Here is a 25617-nt window from a genome sequence, read left to right as displayed (position 1 = left end):
CTTTTTATAGTTCTTTTCTTTTCTAGAAAAACCTAACTCAAATCAAAGCATCATCACCCAAGGAAGGACACCAATAATTCAAATGAGACGTACCTCCGGTGTTATCATTCTACATCCTAAAAATTCCCAAACTGCAAATGTTAAACAGAATACAAATCCCTCCATAAACATAATACCCAATACTTCCTTCAGAACAGTTTTCCTCCGTGATCAGAGAGGGTGTGACAGGAGATGTTTACTGTGTATACGATCTCCTTCGTCTTTGCATCTAAAAGGACCAGCCTGTCAGGAAATGCAGGCAGGATAAAAATTCCTTTGTCTTTGTAAAGCCTAATGCCACACTTGCCTTTCACAGGGAAGGTAGGAGGACCAGAACTTCAGGCGCAAAGGTTCTCAGCCCTACCGCTCACGCAATTGTTATAAAATAAATCAGCAATATGACTTCCACAGTCGCCGCGACTGCTCTTGCACCATTTCCAGCATTTACCCACCAAAGTAGCTTGTGTGTGTTTGGGGGTAGGGTAGTGCACTGGTCTTTTTGTACTTCTGTTTGTACTTCTGTTTTGTACTTCTGTTTGTGTGTGTGTGTGGGGGGGCAGCAGTATTGTTCCTAAAGCATCATTTACAGTTTTATTTACTCACTTTTTTTGAGACACTTTCTCACCAAGTCAGCTAGGAGCCCTGTCTCTCAGCCTCTCACTCACTGCACATTTCTGTACTCACATCACAGGCTTGCCCATTTCTCTCTCTCCTCTCTTCTCTGTGTGTGTGGGTGGGGTGGAACACACTTCTGGGGTTTCAACACTATGTCCCTTAAACTTGTAAATACTTTACTAACAGACCTACATGCCTGGCTAGGATGTTACTTTTATTAAAGATGAGGCAAAGTCATGAACTCTTGTCTGTAAATGGCATCATGATAGATCAGGCAAGACACCAGGGTGATTTCCACGTCTGCCTCCGTGTGACTGATAGAAACATCATGTAAGCAGACACCCAGTTAAGATCTCTTTAGGAAATTCTGCCTAATGTGCACACTTTCTGCAAAGCCTCTGGAGTAGCTGCTAGCACCCATGTTTCTGTTCAATATTAGGTCTACATAAAAGGATAAGACCCACTCTTTAGTACAGTTAGAATGATGAAAAAATAGACTGTATCCACTGCACTAATGTAGAAATACTACATTTCTACCAAACATTATTAAGCATAGTGTAGAGAAGGGTTAGCAAGTAAGAAAGAAAAGAGGGAGGATGGGGAATTCCTGCCTACATACCTGGCTTACTGGTCAGAACTATAGGTGCGAAGAGTCATAATTGGATAATTGGTAAAATATTTTTTAGATTAGTTTCTTTGATTGAATAATCTTGCACACATGTGATACATGTGAACACCTCTCTGCCCCCCTAAATCTAGTATCCAGCTTAAAGGTAGCGATAACTTCAAAAGCTCCATGTATCTTTGCTTGACTGTACGATACAACATCCTTGATACCATTGTATGGTTTCTTCTTCAGTCTGAATTTTCTGAGTTTATACATTTAATTATTTATTTTGTACTCTCCTAAATGGTGTTGCTTGTCTTGACATTGTTTGAGCTTCATATAAATGCTGTGTTATCTTGGGTGATTTGAGTATTTTCTTCTTGAAATAAACTGTGTAAGCTCCACACAGTGAGTATGGTATAGTTCACCTAATTGTGTGTTTCACACCATTCTTACATAGCATAGAAGAAGCAATTAAGATATTTCTACTTGAAGGTTTGTTCAGTAATGCTTCTTTGAAAAATTTTCTGCATGTCTGCTTGGACACATGTGTATAATTACTTTAGGGAAGACCTGCAGTTAGAGGGAATGGGTGTATTCAACTAGACAGGTGTTTTCAATCTGTTTAGCTAAAGTAACAGTGTTATACCCACTCTAGAAAAAATAAAAGATTCTGAAACTTCATATCTTGATAACTCCTAGAATATTCAAAAATGTTAACTCATACAGAAAATAAAATCTTAGCGCACTTATCATAGAATTCCTTAGAGAATCAGAAAATGCTGGATCTAGAGCTTCAGCTATAGTCACAAATAAATTTCACTATTTTTACAGCTAGAGAAGGCATCATTTGCATCCATGAAATGGCAAGCATAAGTTTAAAAAATAATTCTGTTGAGCCTCACAAATTAATCTTCCACTTTAAAAAGAGGAATTTCACTATTACATTCCGTCAAAACATTTGTCTCACACTGCTGTGTTTTGCCAAAGAAGTACATTTTTCCAGTCAAAACAATTAATTAGAAACTATTAATGATGCCTTCAAAGACTTCAGATGCCACTGGAAATAAAATGAGAAACTGGAGGGAACCAGAGTCCCCAAACATGATGATGGGAGTAGTTGATGCCACCTGGGAACTTTACCTGAATCTTGAAACTTCTGCCAACATTCAACCAACTGTAAATCTTTCCATTAGCAGAGCATGTAGACCCTTCAGACACACAGAGGGCTTAAGCTTCAAGCTCAGTTCTTTCTTCACTTCTCAATATCATTAACATTTTTTTATCATTAACCTTTTGTGCTTTCCTCTTGGTCAGAGTAGCTGACGAGCAAACACAGAACCAGTGGATACATTCCTAACATACTACAGATTATCTGGAAAGAATGGGGGAAAGTGAAAATCCTAAAATCTTTGAGTGATAAATTGTTTGATAAAAATTGCTCAACTTCTTTAAAGTGATGCTCTATCTAGATTTTATAAACCCAACTCTCACCTACCTTCCCATCCACATGGCTATAACATACCATTTTATCTTTTATTTCCAAAACTCAGAGAGAAGATGCCAGCCCAGATTAGTTAAGCCAGACTCTGTATAGAATAGTTACAGTTTTAGTTACACTACCCACAATGCCACACTCTAAACCTCTGCAGTTGTTGCTTAGAGAGGGAAAAGTGTTTTGGAGGATACAACTCTCAGGAACTCTTGAAAACTCTGAAGGTAACTTTGTGCTCATGGTTGGTCCCTGATGTCTTTTGTCTTTTGTTGTTAGAATGTGGTAAACAGAGACCACAGAGTCCAACACTGTGAAGGACCAAGGAAAGAGTCCTGGGATGTTGCTAATGCCAATCCACGAGAAACAAGTGAAATAGTCATTGGACTACCTTCTCTTTGGCTCCTCACATATTCTACAGGAAAATGTGTAGTTTCTTATTTACTGGAAAGCTTTCCAGATCATGATAGAGATGTCCAAATGTTACCCAGGGTCAGGCAAAATCAAGACAAACAAGCAGAAATCGGACAGATCCATGCTTCTCACCCTCTCCTTTGTAAATGCACATTTCATCCTTCAACTGGGTGACAGCCTCTGTGACATTCCACTTGATTCACTGAATTACAATTTAATTAAATTTATTTCTTAAACCAGGTTCTGTCTTTGCCATGGCACTTAGGACATCTTTGTTTTCTACTTCCTCGAACTTCACAGACTTACATTCCACTCTACTGTTTTCTTACTAAACTGCTCCTAACCAGCTTGCTCCTTCAACAGACTGAACATTGTTGATCTTCAAGAAGAAACATTGCATCACCCACCCTTGCTATATGATCTTTATACCATTGCATTCCGTGTAAATATCACTTTAAAAGCAGTTTTTTAAAAAAATGCTTGCATATGCTGTAACTTTTTAAAAACTCGTTATTTTTTGTTTGTATTTTTTGTTGTTGTTGTTTTGTTTTGTGAAAGGGTTTTCCTGCATAGCCTTGGCTGTCCTGGATTCGCTTTGTAGACCAGGCTGGCTTCCCCCACTGAGTGCTGGGATTACAGGCATACATCAGCATGTCTGGCAGAAAAGGATAATTTTACGAAAAGGGTTTACTAGAAAATTTTCAAGTCATTCCACAGGAAAAATAAATATTTTTAAGAAGTAGGCTACATGTCCTTATGCCAAGATAGAAATAATGAGATAAAAATACAGAACTAAAAAAGAAAGAAAAAAGAGTAGAACAAAAACAATAACAAATTTCAGGGTAGTACCGATAGGGAAAAATCCTTTGAGGCTCTTGGGCACAGACCTGTAATAAAAAATACTGTTTGGCAATAATCTCTATATAAATATGACCTTCTTTAAGAGATATAATGCCAGGCACCTTTTATATATTGTTTTCTCTTTACTTCTTATATAAATCATCTTTCAGGCTATTTGTAGGGCTGACCTCATAACTGGGCATGCCCACCTCATAAAGGCAGTTAAATGTCAAGGCAGAGCTTAAACAAAAGCAGATATGCTCCACACAGGAATCATTCAATATAGAAAGCTAGCGGCCCAGAATTAATGCAAGTGTTCCCTTGCCTCAAAGGTTTGCAGACATTATCTGCAAAACAAGGCCTCAAAGCGGATTAGTGATTTATCCTTTTCATAGGTCCAACAGAGCACACAGCATTGAATACAAAGATAACAGCTAACCCAAGAAACGACATGACAGAACCTCCGCTTTATATCTATTAGTGTCCCTAAGGTGCTTGGCTTCCCCAGGTGCCACTTTTCCAGGCAAGGGCTCCACTTTCACCATTAAGGAACTCTCCCTCACTGATGAAGAAGAGATGCCCAGCTTCCCTGTCCCGTCTCTAAGGACTAGAACTTAAGGGCATCGTTCCATAAGATTTTCTCATCCCCCAAACTTTGATGTGGTGATGCTAGTTGCAAGCCATCTTGGCTGGACAGTATTACTCATGAAAACTCTTCGACTTCGATGATAAATATCTACATTAATTGCCAACCATAAAGAATTGCTTGAAATTCCCTCTCTTCTACAAAGGAAAAGAAAGTAAAAATTAAGGCTGGGCATGCACCCGATGCCCTTAAGAGCGGAGACCACTGGAAATGGGAATTTTTGCCTTAATTTGTTTTATAAACCTCTTTCTTTTGTTTAAAGAAAGAGAAAGACCAAGCGGAGTGACCGCTCGCGGTCAGTTACCTTGGAAACTCGGTTGGCAACCTCTCTGCCCACGGTCAGGCCCTGCACGAAGGTGCGCGCGGCAATGAAGGCGCGCGTGACCTGGATCTTCAGTTTCCGCGGCACGTCTCCGAAGGGCTTGAGCTGGTCCGTGTACTTGCTCACGCACTCCAGGTAGTCCTCGCTGAACTGATACTGGGGGTTGATCAGCTGGAACATCCGCTCCAGCAGCCGCGCCCAGAAGTCGTTGAGCATCTCCTCCAGGTTCACGTTGCCGCCCGTGTAGTAGCGCTTGAGCTCGGTGAAGAGGTCCTGAAACACCTCCGAGTTCTGCATGTACAACATCCCGTAGGTCCGCACAAACATGTCGTTGAGGGACTTCTCTGCGTTTTCCAGCAGCTCTCGGAAAAATTCTGGAGAGAAAATGAGAACGCGGTCATAAATGGCTCTCATGGAGAAAGGCTAAGACCATGACTTACCTTACCCATAACTACCTACTGTTTCCTTTATTTGGTGATGCTGGGACTCCAACGCAGGCCCTCACGCTCGCTAGGCATGTGCTCTACCACTGTGCTACGTTCTCAGCACAACATAAGAACTCTAATGCACAGCTGCACAGAAAAACAATCCGATGATTAAGTCACTAATAGACTGTTCGGAGCAACGAACTTGATTTACATGTTATTTTCTACTATGCAAAGAAATCGTAAGACCTCATGACTCTGAGTTTAAAACACATTGGCTTATATACTAGGCGATTGCCAATGAATGCCTTTCTAAAAATAGCTCAATTATTCTTCCAAGTATTATTAAATTTTAGGAAACTTAATGACTTGATAGAAAAGTCAAAATAGACTGCAAACGTAATGGGCAAAGGGTCATCATTAATGCAGTTGCAAACGCACACTAATAAATCCATTTCCTCCTTTTCTTCACAAACTGGGTGTAGCAGCAGGTTGCAAAGCACTTAAATTGCTTGTACTTGGAAAAGGTGTCCTAAAATTAATCAATAGTTTGGTCTCTCTCTCAGTCCTGTCGACCAATAAACTGACAATGTCCAGAAATTCATGGAATTAAATCATTTAACGGTAAAGCTACAAAGAATATAACTAAGATGGACACAGCGAACGACAAAGCCATGGGATAGCTTCGGTTATCGTAAATATAAGGTATCGTTTTATTGAACTTGAACAAAATATCGACAGCGGGGCTTTCTGATTTGGTGTTTTTAAATGAAAAATACTTATGAGCAGAGGAATTCCTCCTTCTCTCGTGTGGGCGGCTCTAAATTCACGGGTCTACTCCCTCAGCCTAAGATGGAAATTACCAGGCGGTGGACGCAGCCAGCCTTCCCTGTGTTCCTTCAGGCCAGCTGCAGGGGCCCATTTTCAGAGTGTAGATTGGGTGAGAAAGGGCTGAGCCGAGCCTATCTGCTCGGCTGCTGTTTCCAACAGCACAGTGATTGTAGGGCGACTCACGTCTTTCTGTACCCCGAAGCTCTGTCTTCCTATGGGTGCAGGGACCCATGCAGGCCCACAGACATCTAGGGCGTCAAGCTGAAACTAGAAACCCATCCTTGAGAGCCCTGGGCAACAGCTTCCCAAACGCGGAAGGGAACGTTGGTAAATTCTCCTCTGCCACAGCTATAGGAGCTAATTTGATTTTTCCCAGAAGTTGGGTACAGTGCGTAGTTGAGTATAAACTTTGATTCAGATTCATGTGGAATCAAACATCTTGCTCATAACTATTTTATGCTGTTTCCAAACAAGGCCAAAGCAACAGAGTTTACAGAGGACTACTGACTTGACTTTCATGGAGAAAAAATACTTTTCTTTCCTTGTATTGGTATTTTTATTTTAACAAAAGTTTACTATTTATAAAATATGCATAACTGGAAAACTACTTTCTAGCACTACAAGACTGATGATTGCCATAGGATTTTTTTCAATTTAAAAATTTTAAAAAGAGTTAATTTTCCCTAATTTTTAATATATTTACCCATAGCTTTTCTTTCTTCACATTACTTGTATTAAATGGAGACATTTTGTTTGTCACAGATGTATCAGAATTTAAGAGATTATTTAGTCTTTATGGCTAACAAAACCCAAATAATTTTTCAAGCCAGAAAATATATTTTTATTTTTATCTAAATGTAACACTACTTTACATATTATTAAACCTCTGTAATTAAAAAATTATGAAAGTGTTGATATCCCTGTTTTGATCAAGACATACATATTTAATTATATATTGAAATACCAAATGCACAAATGTATATAATGGTGTGTTAACCAAAAATATTTTTTAAACGTTTAAGGAAACAAAAATCACCCTGATTTAATGATTATGCCCCATACACAGGTTTCAAAAATTATCACAGTGCCCATAAATTTCTATGATTAAAATCTCAAATGAAAGGGGAGGAGGACCTCCCCTATCAGTGGACTTAGAGAGAGGCATGGGAGGAGATGAGGGAGGGTAGGATTGGGAGGGACTGAAGGAGGGGCTACAGCTGGGAAACGAAGCAAATAAAATGTAATTAATGTAAAAAAAATAAAAATTTAATTAAAAAAATCTTAGGTAAGAAAACACAAATGGAAAGAAACAAACTTTTTAACCATCAAGATAATATAGTAAAGAAAATGAGTGTTGAAGCAGATAATTAGGTACATTGAATGTCACTTTGACTTATGACTTTATGAAATAAAATGCTTAATAAAACCTTTTTCATAAATAGCTACCTAGTTGGCTCTAAAAGGGAATAATAAAAATTATTACTATTCAATATCCAAATATAAAAAATATCCTAAATAACACATTTTAGTCTTGGTACCAAGAATGAAGACAGCTTGGGTGTGCTAACCCAGGAAAAGGGTGAGAGGTATTAAGATTGTGAGAGAAGATAAAAAAAAAAGAAATGGAACAAAATCACTGAATTGCAAAATACTAATATAATGAGATTGGAAATTGTATTCTAATTATGAGCTATGAGCAGTTTATTCATTAGTCTTGTTTTGAGGTTAATTATTTTGTTGGACTCTGGAATGAAAACTTAATTTATTAAACATAGAGTAGGGCCGTCTTCAATGAATATTTAGTAATCAAGAGTGTGTTGTGCATTTTCAAAGGAGAGAAAGAAAGAAAGATAGACAGACAGAACTGGATCAACAAACAGACCTCCATCCTCACCGAAGATGACACAGGGGTAAAGTTACCTCTAGAGATTAACTTTGTTTTTTCCTGTTACTAAGGGTGATGCTCTAAGAGGTGTGTTTTCTAACAGGGAAGTTTGACATACTGGGCCTAATCCCACCTTGAAGGTGGATAAATAAAAATAAATGGCCTCAGTCTATCTAATGATGCATTTTCCTGTGCCTAAATTATTGTTCATTGTTGAGTATAGAAACGAAGATATTATAATTAAATCTATATAGCTCAAGGAATTAAGCCAAGCTTGGTGCTCCATGACTCTCATCTCAGTATTTTAAACGTTTAGGAAGAAAGATCAAGAGTTTAAGGCCAGTCTGTGCCACTTAACAATATGCTATATCAGAACAAAACAGAAACAGAAGAAAGATAATAGTCATTAGATTCTAAGGTAATGTTTTTTTGTTTAAGGGTGTGTCATATTTAAAGTTTGCTACTAGACTGACTGGTGTTCAAGAATAAAAGTTCTTCTTGGTCAAAATCATTACATGGCTTACTGGCCTTACATTCTAAGTTAATAAATGATCTTGCAAGACACTAATATTTAACTATTACAACATTAGGGAATATTATTTTTTTTTTTGTTAGAGGAGAAATAAGGATCCAAGATAATAAAGCAAAACTAATGTCCACTAAAAGACCACCCATGTTTTATCTTCCTCAGGACTTCTCCTTTTTGAAGAATAACTCTTTGAACTACAGATTATATGTTCGGATGAAATTTGTTTCTCAGGAAGCCAAACAAAATTGAGATTTGGAAGACAGTTCTCTGATCCATTTTACTGATGAAATATTGTGTCCTGACATATCAAAGAGAATAAAATTCAGGAGAAATAAAAGAAAAGCCAATCTCACTGTAACCCTTTGTTTAATAGAAAAGGGCAAAGCTCACATCTGAGAAAGCCTCCACTCAACAAAAATTCTCATCTATGAGACACAGATTGTGTGAACAAAATGCTATTTGATTTTTTTCTTTCCCAGTCACAAAATATACGTCAAAGGTGGCTTCTCAGGGCTCAAGGAATCTTCACAGGTGCACAAAAGAACTTTTCCAGCAAGCATTAGCCTTGGGAGGATTCTGTTCATCTATAGGGGAGAGCTCCATGCAAACATCTGCTTTTTGCAGGGCTGGCGGACATGTCAAAGAACAGTCTTGTAGATGAAAACTGCCACTCCTCCAAAAGCAAGGGTACACAACCACAAGGAGGCCACGTAAGGAGCAAAGCATCAACTCCTAGATGTCAACGGGTGCCCTAAGTTCACCTCAGGAAAGTTTTAAGTGAAGCATCCAAGTGGGTGACAGAACAGAAAGTCCCATGCAGGACCAAAGGAAAAGGAAAAGACTGAAGAAAGGCAGGCTGAGGCATCCTGACAATTCATCAGCTGTAGGACATAGCAAAATCAGGCCAGAAAAGTTGTATTATTAACACTACTGAGGGCAGACATATCCTGTGTAAGGGAGCACGGAGACCATGCAGATGGGCTGAAGCACAACATGACATCACTTTCTATCTACTCTATGCTCCCAGATGGGCTTTTTGTTTAGTTTTATATTTTTGAGACAGGATCTCCCATAGCCCTGGTTGGCCTCAAACTTTTCAAACTTCCAACAGTTTGTTTTGTTTTCTTTCTTCTTGCTCTTTTCTTTCTTTCTTTCTTTCTTTCTTTCTTTCTTTCTTTCCTCTGTGCTGGGTTATAGGTGCACACCTTCACACCTGGTTCCTTGCAGAAAGCTGTGTGGTGGAGATGATTTGGTGCCAGCAAAATGGCTCCCTGGGTAAAGGAACCAGGGCCACTAAACCTGATGGCTAGATCTTGATCCTCAAGATCTACATGGCAAAAGGAGGCAAGTTTCTTGGTGCATACACATGTGCAATCCTGTGCGCGCGCGCGCACACACACACACACACACACACACACACACACACACAGTTAATTTGGGATGATGGTGTGAAGCTGGTTTGTTCACACCTATTTTAGAACTCAAATATGAAAGGCTGTCCTCACTGACAGCTGTAGCTGCACATGGTTACAGATACCAGCTGTGCAGAGGGGAGGCTGACTCTGCACTTTTTCCTTAACCTCATTTCTTCCACTCCCTCACCCCTTAAAAATCACGATAAGTCAGACTTTAACTATGGAATGGTTTAGATGAGGAACTGTCTTGGAGGATACAATAGTTCTGGACGTGAAGACCTATGAAGGCTGTGACTCACACAACACAGTCGCCTCCTATCTCCTCCATGACTTCATTCACAGCTGTGTGTCAGCTCTCAAAGCATTCCTTCCTTCAGAAAAACCACTTTCTTACACCAGGAAACTGTTGATTCAATTAGTTGCATTAATGAAGGAAAACCCATACCTGTGCTCACTTTGAGGGTAAACAACCAACCAACAAAAGAACAAACCAATAAACATGCTTCTGAAATGGGCCATGGCCTTCCACTGTCCAGGGTGTGATCCTGTATGTAAGTAAAGGCAAGGATTGCCGCTGCTTAGGGACTGAAGACAACATGCAGTGTCACCCATGGCATGGCATTGCAGAGTTGAACTCTATTCTTCTACCTCAGGTGTCTCAGCCTCAGTACTGAAAAACTCAATTCTTCTTCCCTGGCACCATAGGATATGAGTATCCGGGCCTGCTACTTCCTATTGCCTTCACTCAGTATGCCAGTAATAATGTCCACAGTTTCCTCTGGGGAATATAATCATTCTCCCCATCTTAACTGAACCTGGTTGGGCCAGGCACATTTTGAGATACTGCCACCCATGGAGCTTATTTTTTTTTAAATAATGAGTTACATGTTAAAGAAAAGGAGAGAGAATACAGGTGATGTCCAAAATAAGATCCTTACAGGTCAATATTGTTTCTATGCCTGGTTCCTGTTACATAAAGTCTTAAAAAGTGATGAAGTGAATGAATGATGGGAGGCAGACAGATAAATGTAAGTGCTCAAGTGCTGAGTGGTGGATTCCTCAGATGCTGGATTACAGGTGCGTACCTACACACCTGGTGTGTGTGTGCACATGTGTGTCCATGAGAGAAAAAGAACCATGGTTAGAAACACTGCTGATTCATTCTCCTATGGTCTTCCAAATGGAAGCCTTTTTGCACATAATCATTCAAATCCTGCCATGTTCCAAGTTCACAGACATCTGATCCTGTTCTAGTGTGACTTTGGTCATCAATAGTGCCAATGCTGCAGTTCAGACCTTGACTCTTCCCCCATGCCTGCCACTATTCTTAAGCCACAGTTTTCCTGCCTACATATGAGTAGTTCCAGCATGCTACCACGGTGTAAATTTCTGAACTTCTATGCAGCCTCATGCATGACAGTCTTGCACAGACAGAATTCTCCCATGCTGTGGAAAATGTCCTGCACTGAGTAAAGTCTCTTTGGAGTTTTGATTTCACATTGATGTTTCAAATAAGTACAACTCTGTCATTATTTAGTTCTTCACACTGAATTAAAAAGAACCAAGCATATGAGGGGAAGAAGGAATATCTACTTTGAATAGATATTCTTCCAAAATCATCTCTTTCCTTATTTTTAAACTTTATTATTTTTATTATTATTTACAATTTATTTACTTTTTATCCCAGTTGTAGTCCCCTCTCTCTTCTCCTCCTAGCCCCACACTCTCTCCTTCCCTCTTCCTATATTCCTTTCCCACACACACGGTATATACTCAATTATAAGTGAATATTAGCCTTATAAAACAAGACAAATATACTAAAATCTACAGACCTAAAGAATCTAACAATAAAGAGGACCCTATGATGATGCTTAATTCTCATTCAGAAAGAAAAACAGGATAGACACCGGGTGCACTAGAAGAGAGGGAATAGGATGGAAACCTACCACAGCTGTCCTCTAAAACACTCTACCCAGCACGGAATCAAAGCAGATGCAGAGACTCACAGCCAAATGTTGGACAAAGCTCAGAGAATCTTATGGAAGAAGGGGGAGATAGAAGGACCCAGAGGGGACAGGAGCCACACAAAGAAACCAACAATGTCAAAAAAAGCTGGGCCCTCCCGGCGGGGGGGGGAGGGGTTGCAGAGACTGATGCATCAACCAAGGACCATGCATAGAGAGGACCTAGACCCCTTGCTCAGATATAGCCCATGGGCAGCTCAGTCTCCATGTGGGTGCCCTAGTAAGGGGAGAAAAGACAGTCTCTGGCATGAACTCGGGTGCCTGCTTCTTGATCACTTCTTCCTGGTGGGGCGACCCAGCCAGCCCACAGAGAAAGAAGATCCAGGCAGTCCTGATAGGGTTGACTCAGAGATTCTTCTTAATCGTTATTCAAATTTTGCATAAGATGTAGACCTTCAGAATGCATTTTCAAAAATTATGGGGTTGAAATTATACACAGAGGAAATATCAGAATCTATAAATTGTTTAGAGACAAAGTATGTGTATGTTTATTGCTTATTTGCTACTTCTGTATCTCCTAACTCACATTTCTTATACACTGTGTACATTTATTTCTATGTATTCATAAATTATACTAATTATAACAAGGATTACAACTTAATTCCTTCTAGGAGTTAATAGAAGCCTAGATGGTTTCAAAGTGACAGAATAAAATATTAAAGGGCTGGAGAGATGGCTCAGCAGCTAAGAGCACTGACTGCTCTTCCGAAGGATCCAGGTTCGATCCCCAGCAGGCACATGGCAGCTTGCGACTGTCTGTGACTCCTGTTCTAGGGGATCTTTTAAAAAATAAAAAAAAGAAAGAAAGAAAGAAAATAAAATATTAAAAATCTCTGCATTTGAAGGCCTATTGAAACCACATTTCTGTTTCTGAAGTGAGTGCTGACTGGACCCTCACAGGAAAAACTCCTTTAAAATTGAAACAATAGAACAAAATGTATATGTTTACCTTTTCTTTCTGTCTGCTACAAGAGTTTGGATCAATAAATGAGGAATATCACCAGACACAAGATCTGGGAAGTGGCTTTACCTTAAAAAGGCATATGGTTTGTTAATACATGTGTTACACATATTTTATGTAAATCAGGTACAAGTTTCTCTGCTGTGTTTATGAGTAAACAAACACTGGCTTCCAATGTTAAGTGAAATGCTGCAGATCACTGAACCTGAGCTCCAAAAATATTAGAAACAAGGAAGAACTCCAAGAAGAAAGTAGGTGGTGGGGAACTTTGTAGCTTATCACTAGTCAGACTTTCACAGTCAGATCTGAACAATTAATGGCAAGTAGTATAAATCGCTAAGTAGGTGGATACAACCATACTTAAATTCAAATTGTAAAATACATTCTAAAGTTGTAGATAAATTGTTTACACATGATTCATGTGTGTGTGATTTCTGCCTCTAATATTAATTAGCTTATATGGGTAATTGGAACTGGGGAGCATACTCAAATCTCTAGAAATCTATTTTCCTCAAATAGTTTGCATCAATTAGAGTAGAGAATCAACCATAAAACCTACGCTTTTGCTAGGGTATGAAACACTGACTGGATTAACAAGGAACGATAAAATACCTAACAAAAATCTGTCTCCTTTTTTTATGATATATGTAAACATATATCACTTTATAACAGCACATATGTTATCAATAATATATGTTCAGAGGGAAATGTTTGCATATTCCTTGTAAGTTACATATAAATCATATCTTCATACTCTGATGATATCACACCTAAGTCCAGTGACACTGCTAACAGTCAATGCATGTTTTAATTTAGGGTAACGTGAAATCATTAGAATAATGGAAACCTATTATTTGTTCCACCTAAAGGGATTCACAAAGATGAGGTCCTGACTCTGCTAAGCATGTCAATGCCAAGACGAAGGCATGTGAGAAAGTGAGGGTGCCGTTGTCACAGTTCATATACGGTGATGTGGAGAGAGAGCTTCCGCTTCCAAAATAAATTTCTAATGAAGAGTTTTATAAACAGTTAATTATTCTGATTACAAATGATGAAAATGACCAGACCATTGGAACTTAAGAATATCAGTGTCCTGATTCAGTGTTCCTTGACTGACATTGGGCATTTTCACGAAGGGGGCCAGACTTGATCTTGAACGTCATAGGTCCCTGGGGACGTGACGCCTATTCTGCTCATCATGGCCCTGGTAGCGGAGAATGCGCCTACCAACACAAGAGAGCATCACCAAGCTGCTTCCTCACCAGAGCGCCCTCCCTGTTTCAGCACTTAGAGGCTTGAGCAGAAGCAAGCCAGCAAACACTCTCCAGGAAATACTCTGACGGTTAGTTCAGTTTCCAGTCATTTACCAGTCGAGTGCTAGGAACAGATTCTGTGCTTCTCGATGTGTGAGCTAAACGCAAGCAGAAAACCACAAATTATAAAGAACCTTCAATACAGACCTTGTATGGCATCAAAGCTATTTAACATCTAACATTCTTCAAAAGTTTTACTGGTCTCTGGGACAAGGGGTCATAAATTCTCATGTACATATTTGAAGATAAATTAATTACACAAGGCCTCTTATAGTTTTAAATTTTTATAGTTGAAAAGATGGTTTAACCATTATTTTCTTGACTCTCATATGAATAATTGGAATAAAATTCTTTTTCTCCTTATGTTATTTTCATTACATGTGTTAAAATGCAGTTTAACAGCTCCAAGGTTTATGCATTGTTATATCCTCTTTTAAAGATAAGCCAGTGCTGATGAGACTAGACAGATAGGGTCAGATAGAAGGGGAGGAGGACCTCCCCTATCACTGGACTGGGGGAGGGGCATGGGAGGAGAAGAGGGAGGGTAGGATTGGAAGGGGATGGGGAGGGGGCTACAGCTGGGATACAAAATGAATAAACTGTAATTAATAAAAATAAAATAAAAGTTTTTTAAAAGATCAGTAAAATTCGGAAATAAGTTCTTGAACCTTTTAATTTTTAAAGAATTTAGATAATTTTACTGACTTAAATTTGTCAATAAATATAATATATAGCTCAATAAATCCCTATAAAATGTGATAAGGAAAAAACACAAAGTATCTTTGGGATCTAAAATAGGAGTTAATCCAAAGAAGAAATAGTTATCCATTCAATTTTGGTGTTAGGTTTTAAAAAGCTATTTTAATTTTTCTACTTAAAACTTTCAGTGTTTTCTTTCAGAGTTATATTTTTTTGGAGTTGCTGGAGAGCAAACCTAAGGTCTCTGGAATGCTAGGCCAGCACAGAAACACTCAGCCATACCTCACCATGATTTCCACATTGTAAGACTGTTCTTAACGATAACTAGTGAAAACAGAAATGTAAACTATTCTGCAACACCTTGCAAAAACTCTCAAATGCCCCCAAACAAAATAAAGCTTTCTCTACAATTCAAGAATTATTTCCATAATATAATAAACATATTAGCTATTAAAAACTAAAACACATAATTCAAAATTGCTCTCTACATTAATCTACAAGATTATTTGTTTTTATCTTTCTTCCGATGTCTATTGAGAATTCCTGCAAATTAGATGTTGGTGGACAATCTAGTTAATAAATTAGATTTTCAAAAATATAATAAAACATTTAGTAATAGTATAATAGTATGCTAATTTATTACTAAGGACATCAATTAATGCACAACTAATACTGCAATAATGCATATTTAATGCATTATTCAGGTCAACTTAACTCTGCCATTTTATATTTTCCTAATTTGTCTAATCGACTAGACTTTTCCATGAAGACATCTTTAACGATAAATCATCAGTTTACAACCATAAGTGTTCATTAAAATTTGTCAATACCTTGCCCCAAAGTCCCTCAATGTATTACTATTAATTTGGAGTCAGCAGAAAAGCTTTAATGGCAGACAATTTTTCAGAATCTGGTGTGTAATGCAGGACCATGTGACAAGGGCAGATTTTTGATGATAAAGCAGGGAATTGTTGACTAGAATTCAGATTTCACGAGGTGAAACATTTTCTATACTCCCTGAGATTTCCCACAGTAGAGGTACAGATGCTTATGTCTAGGTAGCTTATTTTTCCCAAAGACATCTTTAAAGTAAGCAAGACTGATTAGGGCCTCTGTGTTCTCTAGGTGGTATAGACAAACTCTTAATTCCCACAATCATGAATTAAGTTTGGATTTTGCTGACAGTTTCTGCCAAAAGCAAACAACTGTTCTGAGCCATAGCAGGTACTTCTCTGTCCTCCAGGCACTGCAGGAAACCACATTCACAGTTCATTTGCATCATTATATTCTTTTAGCTGTGTTCCACAAATACCCTTCAGGTCCTGCCCACAAGCCCGCTTCATCTTTCTCTTTAAAAAGGCATTAATCACAGCTTTGGATTACATGCCAAAAGTAGAACTATATTAAAAACAACCTAAAATTCCTTCTTACTTGTTTTTCTCAACTGAACAAAGTCATTAAATTTCCAATGAAAGTGGTAGTGATATATGGAGTGATTCATTCTATAATATGAACTGCAGGGTTGACACACCCAATTCTTCCCACAGTCATCATTCTTTGTTCAACCAACACTTGCTGGGAGTAGAAAGACTCCACCCCAAACCACCAAGAGTGAGGCTCGGAACACGGAAGTGAGTTCAGTGTTCAAGTCAATCCAGATACATGGATTTGGGATTGTGGACATGGGAGAATGAACTTGTTTCCTCTGTCATCTTTTCCTTCATATAATTTTCAGCTCCTCCTGCTTTCCTTTAGAAAGACTTTTTATAGGGCTGGAGAGGTAGCTCAGTGGTCAAGATCATTTGCTCCTCCTTGCAGAGGACCTTAATTCAGTTCCCAACACCTTCATCAGACAGCTGTAACTGCTTCTAACTCCAGCTCCAAGGTACCTGCTACCCTCTCTGGCTCCACAGCTCCTCACACACATCACTGCACCTGGGAGGTTGCATGGGCTGAGAAGACTTGATGGTGAACACACACACACACACACACACACACACACACACACACACAGAGAGAGAGAGAGAGAGAGAGAGAGAGAGAGAGAGAGAGAGAGAGAGAGAACATACAGAGAAGCTCCAGGGTACCAAGAGGCTATGACTGGTTGTGCTCTTCTCATTGTCCTGTAACTCCTCAGAGCCAGATACACACCAGTTGCCTTCCACCTTCACTGATGGATTACTGGATACCATGGCCATTCAAGACCAAGGGAGCCACGGTGTATGCCTCAGTGAAAGAGGAAGAACAGGACTTGACAGTCCCAGGGCTAATTAACAGCCGAGGAAAAAAGAGAATGCATGACCCAGAGTAAGTAGGGCAGCGTTTAAGCACATAAGACAGACAATAGAAGCTGAAGTCTCTGGGGAAGGCTGAGCTGCACAGGTGCAAGGATGCATAAAAAACTGTATCGAAGAGTTTTAACTTAAAGCTAAAATTGTATGATATTCTTTCGGGTCCATCTGAAACTAGGAGTACTCAAGGGTGAAATTTTTACTTTCCTTAACAGAGGTCTAAGCAAAGGAAACCATACCCAGAGAACTGTAGGAATTTGAAGAACACTGCTAGTTTGCTTTCCCAAATAAATGCTCTCAAACAGGTGCCACCACAAGCCAGCCAGTTTCAACACTCATCGATACACAGTCAGCCCACACTAAAGTCTTGGGTGCAAATGCTTATGAATCTGGAATGTTTGCTCATTTCTTTGTTGAGATTTTGGTGGAAATTTTATGACCACAGTGACCAATTGTAATAATGTTCACATAAAGGACAGCAGAGAAGAGCCATCGCCTTCCATTCACCTCACTTACACATACTTTGAACCTGTTGGGTAGGAGTCGGGAACACAGGCCCAGGTCTGATCTGTAGGTCTTAAGTTCTTCATCAGCAAGCGGTCAGCCGGATGTGCACAGATGTCTCAACTCAAAGGCAATTGGCAAACTTTTGGTGAATACATAAACCAGAGATCCAGATTTATCGAATAAGGCTAAGACATAAGGGAGTATATAAGAGCCAACCAATGAGTGAACTGGTTTATGGTGGCCCTAAATATGATTCAAACTCTTTATGTTTGTTTTGCCAGTGATTTTTACAGATTTTTCTTACAGTTAATTTAAAAAGTACTATTTTTATTTTTGGTAATCTAATCACGTCATTTGCCTCTTTTCTTCCCTCCGAACCCTCCTCCCTAAGACCCTCTTGCAAGTTCGTGGCGTGTGTTTTGCTAACTGTGGTGTTACACATATGTGAATGTGCACATGTTACACACATGTGAATGTGCACCTGTTACACATATGTGAATGTATGTGCACATGTTACACATATGTGAATGTGCACACGTTACACATATGTGAATGTGCACACGTTACACATATGTGAATGTGCACATGTTACACATATGTGAATGTATGTGCACATGTTACACATATGTGAATGTATGTGCACATGTTACACATATGTGAATGTGCACGTTACACATATGTGAATGTGCACACGTTACACACATGTGAATGTGCACATGTTACACACATGTGAATGTGCACATGTCACACATATGTGAATGTGCACATGTTACACATATGTGAATGTATGTGCACATGTTACACACATGTGAATGTGCACATGCACATCTTTATATTTTCACAAGTGCAAGCACATATGCACGCCTGTATAGTGCTACCTTTATGCGCGCTTTTCAGAGCTGATCATGTGGTGTCAGATAACCGACTGGTGCTCTCTTCTCTTGGGAAGACCCTTCTCTCCACCCAGCATTGCTCAGCTGCCTGCACTTTGTGCAAGCCTGTGGCCTTCTGCTCTTTTTAAAGAAATTATCAGGGTCAGATTGAGAGATACTTGGCTGTGATAAAGGACTTGCCTAGGATGTGAGAAGCTCTGGGCTTGATGTCCAGTACCAAGGGAAAACATTCAAAAACAAAAATGGTGTTCGTGTCTGTGTGATCACTGTTTTTAAAATCGGTTAATTAAAAAAATTGAATTAATCCTCTAATAAATAATAAACAAATGGAATTAAAAAGGAACTCATCTGACCACTCTCCTCTGACCCAGCAAGATGACAAAGGAAAGACCATCAAGTGGAAGGAGGTGGTCCGGGCCCCACCGTCAGGAAGAAACAGGAGGCCGACAGCGTGGTCAGTCCTTTGTTTGAGAAAAGGCCCAAGAGCTTTGGCACTGGGCAGGACATCCAGCCCAAAAGAGATCTCACACGCTTCGTCAAATGGCCCCGCTACACTAGGCTGCAGCGGCAAAGGGCCGTCCTCTATAAGCGGCTCAAAGGACCTTCTGCCATTAACCAGGTCACCCAGGCCCTGGAACCGCGAACAGCTGCCCAGCTGCTTAAGCTTGCCCATAAGTACATGCCACAGACAAAGCAGAGAAGAAACAGAGGCTACTGGCCCGTGCTGAGAAGAAAGCAGCTGGGAAAGGAAACGCCCCAACTAAGAGACCACCCATCTTTCCAGCAAGGGTCAATATAGTCACCACCTGGTGGAGAACAGGAAGCCTCAGATGGTGGTGATGGCTCATGATGGGGACCCCATTGAGCTGGTGGTTTTCCTAGCTACCCTCTGTGGAAAGATGGGGTCCCCTCCTGCATCATCAAGGGAGAGGTCAGGCGGGGGCGGCTGGTCCACAGGAAGACTAGCACACTGTCGCCTTCACATGGTTAACTCGGAAGACAAGGCTGCTCTGGCCAATTACAGGGACAGATCTGAGAAGACCCACCACCCCTGGGAGGGCAATGTCCTGGGTTCTAAATCTGTGGCTTGCATTGCCAAGCTGGGAAATGCAAAGGCTTAACTCGCCACTAAACTGGGTTAAAAGTACACTAAGTTTTCTGAACATAAATATAATCACAAAATTAAAAAAAGAGAATTCATCTGATCAAAATACAGTGTATGCAAGTATAAAATTGAGGAATTAATACAAATATTATAATAAAAATAAAAAGGCAATTAATGAGCTCCCAGGCAACTCCTCAGTACTGAATATATGTATCTTATTTTCCATTATGTTTAAGTCAAATTAAATCCTAAGAAGAAACAGGTTGACTTTAATCTAGTAGTAAAATTTTAATATATGAATATACTTCATTATATATTTCAATCTCTGAGTTTTATAGATTATAAATAAAAGACATCAAAAAGTAAATTCAATTGAGAAATGAAAACAACCTACTTGAGTTTTATTATTTCCCTTTAGTAGATACTTTGTTTGCTATTATTTAAGAATAGCTTATAGAGTAACGTGATACAATTTTTAATTCTTTTTTTATTGTCTGTTATAAAAAGAACCACAGCTATCAGCATGATTTTCAAGAAGAACGTATACTCTGTGTGAAGGAATTGAGAAAGTTCTGTTTTGGGAGGAATTATTTTAAAAGCCTTGTGAAGCTTCCTTCAAAAGGCTGTTCTTGGTTGTTCTGGTTAAACTGACGGGGAATCTGTCCTGCTCGATGTGATCCCCCACCTCATCCCTCCACTTTGGGCTTGCAGGTGGTAAATCTTCCCCTCCTAGCTCCAACCCTGCTTCTGGTTATCGTCCAGGGCACACATCTCCTCACACTCTAATCTTGTTGCTCTGATGGATGGAATACTAACCTTCCACAAGATTAGACTCACAAGGTGTTCTGCCGATAATAAAATTCAAATGGATTTATTTCAAAGGGCAACCGAATCTCGCTTTTGTTCATGGGTCAGTTGACAGATCATTTGCCAAAGCAGATTTTGTCTCTTTCCAAGTCTGGTTCTGGTTCAGTGTGCCAAAGATGTCAAATGATGGGGAACCCAAAGTGTGCAGTGGGAAAAGGTGAGAATAATATGATTTTAGGATGTGTGACAAAACTATACCGGATACTATTTAAACTTAGCTCATTTATGTCCAACAGGTAAATCAAACCAGAAATGAAGATGAAGACATCCAGGACTTAGTATAGTCACTTGTGTTATGACCCATGAACATACATTTTAAGAGTTTTAAGAAATCTTAAGTGCATTTACAGTAACAGACACCTCCATGTGCAGGCTGAAGTGTTTAAGGTCAGCCTGTGACCATTGGAAGACTTGAAACAGACAGTAAGCCTATACAAACAAAAAATGAAACTTGATTTGAAATAAAGGATTACTGAAAATCAAAGTCAGGAGTCAAGACATGTTTTTTTAAAACTCTATGTTGCTATTAGCTTAAGATTGTTCTAGAACTATGAAAAAGGATTTAGGTAATGACTTTAATAAATAAGTACAACATATAAGAATGAAGGATGTAGATAAGAAACCTGCTTAAGAAGGTTTTCTCAATGAAAGGCACACCATACTTTTCCTGTCATTATTTCAACCTCCTTTCATTCTCACTAACAAGGTTGCACATATGGCCTAATTTAAAAGTGAAGCATTTATTTATTTGATTGTTTGTTTGTTTGTGAGACAGAGTTTCTCAGTGTAGCTTTCCGTGTCATGAAGCCCTCTGTAGACCAGGCTGGCCTTGAATTCAAAGATCCACCTGCATCAGACTCCCAAGTGCTAGAATAAAAGGCCTGAACATGCTTGACTCAGTTGGGAATAAACACAGAGACCTACAGCCAGATAGTATTCAGAAAGAGAGATCTTGGAACATATCCTCTAAATAGGATATCTTCATGAGATCTCTCCCCTCAGAGCTCAGAATACACTCCTGCAAAGAGGCAGAAAGAGCAAGAGGAGGTGGAGGACACCAGGAGAACAAGGCCCTCTAAACCGACTGCACAAAGCTCATATGAATGCATCAAGACTGAAGCAGCCAGCACAGGGACAACAACAGTCTTCACCAGGTCCCTGCACGTGGATTATAGTGTCCAGTTCAGTGTTTTTACAGGACTCCTGAGTGTGGGAATGAGTGGGTTTCTGATTCTTTTCTAATTGCCCTAAAATTTAAAAATGTTATTTAATCAATTTACAGCCTGATCTCACCCTCTCTGTCCTTCCTCTCAATCCCACCCTCATGACCCCCTCCTTCTATTCCAGCCTTTCCTTCTTCTCAGAGAAGTGGAGGCCCCCAAGAGGTACCAACTCATCCTGGCACCTCAAGTTGCAGCAGGAGGACTGAACACATCCTTTCCCACTGGAGCCAGACAAGGTCGCCCAGCTAGGGGAAAGGGAGCCAGTGGCAGGCAACAGGTTCAGAGATAGCCTCTACTCTCATTGCAGGGGACCCACACGTTGACCCTGATGCACATCTGCTACATATGTATATAGGAAGGTCTAGGCCCAGTCCACGCATGCTCTTTGGTTGGTGGTTCAGTCTCTGTGAGGCCCCATACAGGTCTTCTTGTGTTGTCCTTGAGACCCTCCCCAGCTCCCTTTATTCTTGTCTCTCCTCTTGACTCTTCCATGGAACTCCCTGAGCTAGGCGTATTCTTTGGCAGTGGGTCTCTGTATCTGTTTCTGTCAGCTATTGGATGAAGCCTCTCAGAAGACAGTTATGCTAGGCTCTTGTCTGTAATCATAGCAGAACAGTGACAGGGAACGGCTCTCAGGTTGGGCCGGCCATCGGTTTGCCATTCCCTCAATCTTTGCTCCATCTTTGCCTCTACACTTCCTGTAGGCAATGGAAATGTTAGGTTTCATGGGTGGGTTCCTGTCCACCTCCCTTGACGCGTAGTCCCACCTGGCTACAGTAGGTGGCAGCTTCAGGCTCCTTAACACCACTGCTGCTAGGAATCTCAGCGAGGGTCTCCCCCATGGACTCCAGGGAGCCTGCTCTGTCCCTCAGATATCCCCCACCAATTTCCACTCTCTCCACCAGTCCTCCCTCTCCTCCCGCTCTCAACAAACAAGCTTGTACAATAAAAGAACTTCTGAAGGTATACCTGCCCCTGATTTCAAGCTGTACTACAAAGCAAGAATAGTAAAAACTTCATGGGACTGGCATAAAAACAGACAAGTAGACCAATGAAATCTAATTGAAGATCCAAAAATAAACACACATACACACACACACACACACACTCACACACACACATACACACACCCCTACTAACACCTGATTTTTTACAAAGATGCCAAAATCATACAATGGAAAAAAGATAGCATCTTTATTTAACAAATGGTGCTGGTCTAACGGGATGTCTACATGTAGAAAAATATAAATATATCCATATTTGCACTAAACTCAGGTCCAAATGGTTCAAAGACCAAAGCATAAAACCAGATACATTAAATCTAATAAAAGAGGAATGCCCATGAACTCAGGGGGTACAGGAGACAACTTCCTGAACAGAAAACCAACAGCTCAGATCCTAAGATCAACAACTAATAATTGGGACATCATGAAATTGAAAAGCTTCTGTAAAGCAAAGGACTCAGTTAATAGAACAAAATGCTAGCCCATATATTGGAAAAAGATCTTCACCAACCCATCATCTGACAGAGGGCTAATATCCAACATTTATAAAGAACTCAAGAAATGAAACACCAACAAACCAAATAACCCAATTAAAAACTGGAGTACAGAGCTAAACAGAAAATTCTCGACAGAAGAATCTCTAATGACTGAGAAAAACTTAAGAAATGTTTGGAGAAAGGAGGGAACAGGACAGGAGCCTATTACAGAGGGCCTCTGAAAGACTCTACGCAGCAGTGTATCAAAACATATACTGAGACTCATAGCCAAACTTTGGGTTGAGTGCAGGAAATATTATGAAAGAAGGGGCAGATAGAAAGACCTGGAGGGAACAGGAGCTCCACAAGGAGAGCAACAGTACCAAAAAATCTGGGCACAGGGGTCTTTTCTGAGACTGATGCTCCAATCAAGGATCATTCATGGAGATAACCTAGAACCACTGCACAGATGTACCCCATGGCACCTCAGTGTCCAAGAGAGTACTCCAGTAATAGGAACAGGGGCTGTCTCTGACATGAACTCAAAGGCTGGCTCTTTGATCACCTCTACCTGAGGGGGGGAGTAGCCTTACCAGGCCACAGAGGAAGACAATGAAGCCAGTGCTGATGAGACTTGATAGACTAGGGTCAGATGGTAAGGGAGGAAGACTAACCCTATGATAGGGGGAGGGGCATAGGAGAAGAAAAGGGAGAGAGGGTGGAATTGGAAGGAGATGGTGGAGGGAGTACACCTGGGATACAAACTGAATAAACTGAATGTAGTTAGTAAAAATTAAAAAAAAAATAAATGTTCAATGTCCTTAGTTATCAGGGAAATGCAAACCAAAACAACTCTGAGATTCCCTCTTACACACATCAGAATAGCCAAGATCAAAAATTCAAGTGACAGTGCGTGCTGGCAAGGCTTTGGAAGAAGAGGTACATAGCTCTATTGCTGGTGGGAGTGTAAATGTGTACAACCAGTGGGGAAATCAATCTGGATGGTTCTCAGAAAACTGGTAATAAACTACCTCAAGACTCACCTATCCCACTCCTGGGCATAAACATAAAAGATGTTCTTCCATACCACAAGGACACTTGCTCAACTCTGTTCAGCTTTCTTCTCAATAGCCAGAAACTAGAAACAATCTAGATATCCTTCAATTGAAGAATGGATATAGAACGTTTGGTACATTTACACAATGGAATACAACTCAGCAATTACAAACAAGGAAATCATGAAATTTGCAGACAAAAGGATGGAACTAGAAAAGATCATCCTGAATGAGGTAACCCAGACCCAGAAAGACACACATGGCTTGTATTCACTTACAAGTGGCTATTAGCAATAAAGCACAGGGCAGCTATGCTACAATCTAGAGACCCAAAGAACCCAAGGAGGACCCAAGGGAAGGTGCTTGAATCTCACTCGGGACAAGAAGTAAAAGAGACAGCTGAAGTAGATGGAGGGAGGGAACTGGGAGGGAGAAGGCGTGGGAGGATAATGGAGATGGGGTCTTTGATTCTTGCGCCTTCTCTTGGGGCTCTTTTCCTTCTGTTGTGTTGCTCTGTTCAAATTTGATGTGATGGTTTTGTTTGTTTCCCAGTATGTTTTTTGTTATTTTTGTTGTTATTTCTTAGAAGGCTGTTCCTTTCTGATGACAGACTGAGAGGGAGTTAATATATATGGGTGGGAGATAGGGGAAAACTGGGAGCAGAGGGAAGTGAAATGTAATCAGGATATATTGTATGAGAAAACATCTATTTTTAATAACAGGGAAAATGGGAAAGAAAAACTAAAAGTGAATTTGTATAAAAAATACTCCCAAGATGGATTATTCAGGACCTGAATGTGACATAAAAACTACCCTAGAGTAGATTTTTTAAAACTCAATAATTATTAATTATATCCTATTCATACAACATTGATGTATTTGTATCTGTATCTCCCCTTTACAATCTCCCCTTTACAATGTATTTTGGAGAAATATAGTATTTCAACAATGCAGTACCAAATTTCCGGTCATATTTTTTAAAGTGTTAGACTTTCATATATATATGAAATATATTTTTAATCAAACAAAAGCTTAAAACCTAAATCTTTCCTTATTAAAAAAGATCTTCTGGTGACTTTTATTCTTGTTTTCTTTTCTTCTTCTTTTTTGTTTGCTTGTTTCATTTTTGGTACAAGATC

At 39.8% G+C, this 25617-nt stretch overlaps 1 protein-coding gene across 2 annotated transcripts in view; it reads right to left on the bottom strand.

Annotated features, from left to right (window-relative positions):
- The window catches only part of Gpc6 (glypican 6), a 1064885-nt gene that overhangs the window by 527280 nt on the left and 511988 nt on the right, over positions 1–25617 (bottom strand). For both annotated transcript variants that reach the window (XM_060391596.1, XM_060391597.1), the window contains exon 3: positions 4958–5349. In XM_060391596.1, the coding sequence (XP_060247579.1) occupies positions 4958–5349 (392 nt within the window). The remainder of the gene's footprint in view (positions 1–4957; positions 5350–25617) is intronic.

Source organism: Meriones unguiculatus, chromosome 9 (genome assembly GCF_030254825.1).
Source record: "Meriones unguiculatus strain TT.TT164.6M chromosome 9, Bangor_MerUng_6.1, whole genome shotgun sequence".
Classification (NCBI taxonomy): domain Eukaryota; kingdom Metazoa; phylum Chordata; class Mammalia; order Rodentia; family Muridae; genus Meriones; species Meriones unguiculatus.
This window is presented reverse-complemented; position numbering and strand designations above follow the sequence as displayed.